The sequence below is a fragment of the Leishmania donovani genome, chromosome 24 (genome assembly GCF_000227135.1).
Source record: "Leishmania donovani BPK282A1 complete genome, chromosome 24".
NCBI lineage: Eukaryota > Euglenozoa > Kinetoplastea > Trypanosomatida > Trypanosomatidae > Leishmania > Leishmania donovani.
In genome coordinates, this window is record NC_018251.1 from 652,582 (window position 1) to 657,581 (window position 5,000).

At 57.3% G+C, this 5,000-nt stretch overlaps 1 protein-coding gene across 1 annotated transcript; it reads left to right on the top strand.

Moving 5' to 3' along the window:
• Positions 1-2,462: 2,462 nt before the first annotated feature.
• Positions 2,463-4,202, top strand: LDBPK_241710 (hypothetical protein, conserved; the record flags this gene model as incomplete). The annotated part of the gene is made up of 1 exon (XM_003861213.1): positions 2,463-4,202. One exon carries the CDS (start codon positions 2,463-2,465, stop codon positions 4,200-4,202), a length of 1,740 nt encoding a protein of 579 aa, XP_003861261.1.
• Positions 4,203-5,000: the final 798 nt, after the last annotated feature.

Here is a 5,000-nt window from a genome sequence, read left to right on the forward strand (position 1 = left end):
GGTTCAGGGCCAATCACCTCGTCAGGCCCTCTTAGCCGCATCCAACGAAGAGCTGCTGCAGATGGCGCGCGGCCCCACAACTTTCGTGGGCGAGAAATGCGAGTGGCACGACAACCCCAGACGTCTGCAAAACTCAGTGAAATCGGTTGCGATGTTGAAGCCCGCGCTTCACAGGCGGCAACACACATAAGCAGACATTTAGACAGCTTGGTTGCCGTGACCATGTGCATATGATGCGCACGACGAGAAGGGGCACAGTCGACACCCTGTCTCCGGAAACTTCCGTCTGTAGGCGTGAAAAGAGCGAACCTTCGTTATCAGACTCAGGGGGTTCTTCACTACCACGCAGCTGTGCCTGGCCTCGGCACTCGGGCTAGAACGCACGGATGTGCTGAACATGGAGAGGGGTGGACTCGTGGCCGCATTGCCACAGCAGAAATAAGTGTCCGAACGAGACGTGGATTAGCGGAATGCGTGAGAGTACGCCGGGGAGGGCGCGGACGAGCCGTTGGGCGTTGCACAGCCAGCCGAGAACGCATGTGCTTCCTCTCTCTCCACCCGCTCCTCCATGCCTAGCCGAGGAGCGACACCAACAACAAAATACAACACGAAACCAAAAGGGCAAAGAGAAATGCACCAGCAAACGCGAAGCCCCAACATGCACGCCTGCACACACAGCCCACATGTCTCACTCACTCCCTCTTTTTCCAGACCCTCCTGCTTCCTCGTCTCACTGAGGCTGTTTGTCAGCCTTTCGCCGGCCTTTGCCTCCTTCATTTCAAAGGCGGCCTCTCTACTTACGCCTTTTTAGGCGACTCTCATGAATGACTCTGTGGGCGTGTTCGTATGTGTGCGAAAGAGGGAAGGCAACGAGGAAAGATGCGGCTAAGAATGGAAGGGGAATGGGGCGGCGGACCGTGAGGACAGCTGTGCGTGTTCTAACGCACGCATGCCACATACATCTCACGCCTCCCTGCACGCACAGGGACACAGACACTTTACGCATGCTGACGCATGTGAACAACCGAACTTGAAAATGAGACAGCTTCGTCGTGTACATCCGATGCAGATGTCACCTGTGCTTCTGAAACAGATGCGGCATTGTGGTGGAGGCACCAACAACATCGCCCAACAAGATCAGCGCACACATGCATGCATGCACGCACATCATCTTTCTCATTCGGTGTGCACGTTTGTGCGCATGTATGCTGGACCCTTCTCTTTTTACTTCCAAAGAAAGTGGTGTGTCTGTGTGTGTGTGTGTGTGTAGTGGCCCGAGTTGTTGCGGAGACGCAGCAGCGAGACAAGCAGTCCACCTACCTGGATGCTCGTTATTGTGTGCGATGGAGTACTTCTCTCCACAAAGAAAGGCGGATATATATATATATATTTATTTATATATGCTTGTGCGTATTGTGCATGTACACGCCCCTCCTCTCTCCCTCATACCTTGCCTCTGCTGATCTCACCCTGACGCTATGCTTCTCCTTGGTCTCTCTCTTCTGCTGATTACGTACACATCTCTATCCACGCCATCCCATATCGCCCATCATACGCACGGACATGAACACGCGCAGCAGCTCTTTTCTGTGTTTGCGTACCTGTTCATCTTTCATTTCTCCCCCTTCGTTTCTTCCTTATTCGTAGCGGTGCGTCTTCCTCTGTCGCTTCTTCGCTCCCTCCCCCATCTTCCCTTCACGTGCACCTCTCTTAGCATATTGTGTGATGGTGTGCTTGCGTGTGTGGGGCGTGTACTCGACTTTGTTTCTCTTGCCTGTTCCTCAACCCCTTGCGCAATCTCCTTCATCAGTGTACCGCCGCGCATATTTTATTGTTTCGCTGTTTTTCGGCGCGGCCCACCCCCCGAGCCCCCGCTTCTTCGGCTGCTTGTGTGTCTCGCACCCTTCTTTCAACCCTTCTCCCTCTTTCTCCCTTGCTAACCAGGGTGGTGCTGCCGCGCTCTCCCCGAGCGACACCCCTCTCCTCCCCTAGCTGACACGCCGAGAAGAGAGAGGTGACTGACACACACACACACACACACACACACACACACAGACACAGCCACAAGCACACAGGGGTGCTTGGAAAGATACGCCGACAGCCACACATCTTCCCTTTAGAATCCAGGAACAGCCAACGGTTGCACGTCTTTGATTACCGCATTTTCTATTCCAGCCGAGTGCCTTCCACACCCCCTCTCTTTCCTCTTTCTCTCGGCGCCTCCTAGTCCTTCCCCCTTCCCCTTGCTTGTGGCTTCGGTGGGCGACTGTATCCCAGAGGCATCACAGGAGCGAACCAGCCACCGCCACCGTTTCCTCATCTCTCTTTCTCCTCCTTTGAGCAGAGCGAGGGGAAAAGAGGCGGGGGTAGTGCATAACTAAGGTTTATCTTAACTTTATCCCTCCCTCATTCTCTCTCGCTTTCGTCCAGCATCCACCATCCCCACTGCGGAAGGGGTCACTATGTCTCTCGACATCCGCGCCGGTTTTTCCAACCGCACGGTGTTCGTCACTGGCGGTACAGGCCTTGTGGGAAAGGTGCTGTTGTACAAGATTCTCAAGGAGTTCCCTGATGTGAAGCGCGTCTACCTACTCATGCGCGGCAAGCGCTCTCGCCGGCTGAAGAAGTACCTGAACGCGCAGGAGCGGCTAGACCTCGAGGTGCTCGGATCCCCCTGCTTTGAGCCGCTACGTCAGCAATTCGGCGACGTCAAGTGGCAGGAGCTGTGCCAGAAGGTGAAGGCGATCCAGGGTGACATCACCCTCGACCACGTCGGCCTCTCTGAGGAGGACCGCGCGACACTGGCGAACGAGGTGAATTTCATCGTTCACCTCGCCGCAACCGTCAACTTTAATGAACGGCTGGATCTGGCGTTGCAGATGAACACGTTGGGTGGGTTGCGCGTGCTGGCACTGGCGAAGACGTGCCGCCACCTCCAGGCAATGGTGCATGTCTCGACGTGCTACGTCAACTACCGTCGCAAGGGCCGCCACTTTTTGAACGAGGAGCGCCTCTACCCGCTGGGATTCGATCCAGAAGAGATGTGCAAGCGCGTGCTGGCGATGAACTCCAATGAAGTGGCGATAGAGTCAGCGGCGCTGCTAAAGGAGCACAACTTCCCAAACACGTACACTTTCTCCAAGTGCATTGGCGAGCAGCTCATCTACAAGTACAAGGAGTCCGTCCCCATCGTTATCGTTCGCCCGTCCATTATCGGCTGCAGCTACTGTGACCCGTTCCCCGGCTGGGTGGATGCTCTGACAGCCGCGGGTGGTCTGCTGCTCACTGTGTCCCTGGGCGTGGTGCGCGAGGTGCTGTGTGACAAGGACCTCATCGCCGACGTCATTCCGGTGGACTACGTCGTGAACATTATACTCAAGGCGCTATTCAAGACCCAGCAGCACTACAAGGCGCGCCGCCTGCGCGCGGCTGCGACGGAGTCGGGCGAGGCTGGGACGCCAGCGCAGGCGGCCGCTGGTGCGGTGCGCAGCAGCGCAGTGCCTGTGTCTGTGGATGCCAAGGCGGGTGCAGGTGGCATGAACGTGGAGACGGGCAGCGCCGTGGCGGCGGAAACGAGCACCCTTTCTCTTGTCGAGTCGCCAGCGACGGACGACTTGGCCGGCAGTGGGACGACGGAGGCGGACGAGGGCCTACCCTTCATCTACCAGGCGGCGACGTCTTCCTCGGAGAATCGTGCGACATGGGGCCGCGTGCACACGTCGCTGGTGGACTTCATGAGGGGCAAGCGCCACCCGAAGGGGCTTTCCTCGATGAAGGTGACCTTGACGACCAACCAGCAGTACTACCGCATCCGCTACTATCTGCTGCGCTACATGCCGTACATCGCACTCCGCTCCATGATGCAGCTGCCGCCGCCGATCGGATCGCCAAAGAAGCTTGAGCTCGTGAAGAAATTGGGCCGCGCGGTGCGGCGCGCCGACCTGCTCACGTGGGAGTTCCTCGACTTCACGCTGAACGAGTGGATATACGCCTTCGTCAACGCGAGCCGCCTCGATGACGGGCTTAACGAATACTCCCGCAAGACCTTCAGCTTCGACCCATATTCTATCAACTGGTACGCCTACACGCAGGTGTATGCCTATGGCATCTTCAAGCACATAATCCGAGAGACGGGCGACTTCCAAATACCCAAGCTCCCGCCGTCGGCCACGGAGGTGTTTGAGCGTGCGTCCTCCCTATAAGGGCGATCACAAGGGATGCGTTTGACACTGCCAACCACTCCACACCCCCTCCCCCCTTTTCCCGCTCCTCTCCTCCCCCTCTGTGATGTTCGATTCCCGAGTTCCTTGACAAGACGTGCGATGTGGCGGCTTGGCTTTGTTGTGGCGAATCAAACCTCCCTCGGGTGTTGTGACGTGGTTTGACTGTGGTGGCGCGTAGATGCTCCCTTTTTCTTTCCGACCCCTCCCCCTTTTCCCTCCTCCTCTTGTACCGTTTGCTGCTTCGACCCATAAACGTGCGTGTCTCTGTGCCTCTTGGTGGCTTGCGGTGTGACGGGGTCTGGTCTCCCTTTCTTTTCCTTCTATGTAGCTCTCCCCTTTCCTCAAACCCCTCCATCTCTCCTCTTGCTTCTTGTTTCGAGTACTGATCTTTTCTTCGGCCCTCTCCTTAACGTGGGGCCGCAGAGAATCGGTGGATGTGCGTGTCCGTTGTTGAGTTGTTGCGTTTTCTTCGTTTTGTATTTGTTCGCAAGCGCGTTCATTTCTATGCCATAGAAGATGAGTTTAGCGCCACGCTACGCCCCCCCCCCTCTCCTCCTTCCTTCCCACCGGCCCTGCCACAGGTCCCCATCGCGTGGTGCGAAGCGGCCGTAGACACACGCGCTACAGCAATGCACCGACTCGATCATCGGAGCGCAGCCCCAGGCTCAAACTATACCCGCCACCCCGCCGCCTCACAGCCGCTTCCCCATCATGCCGCTCGCCACCTGGCGCATCGCTTGGGATGGCCCAGGCTCACCCACCAGCGGGCAGCGAGGG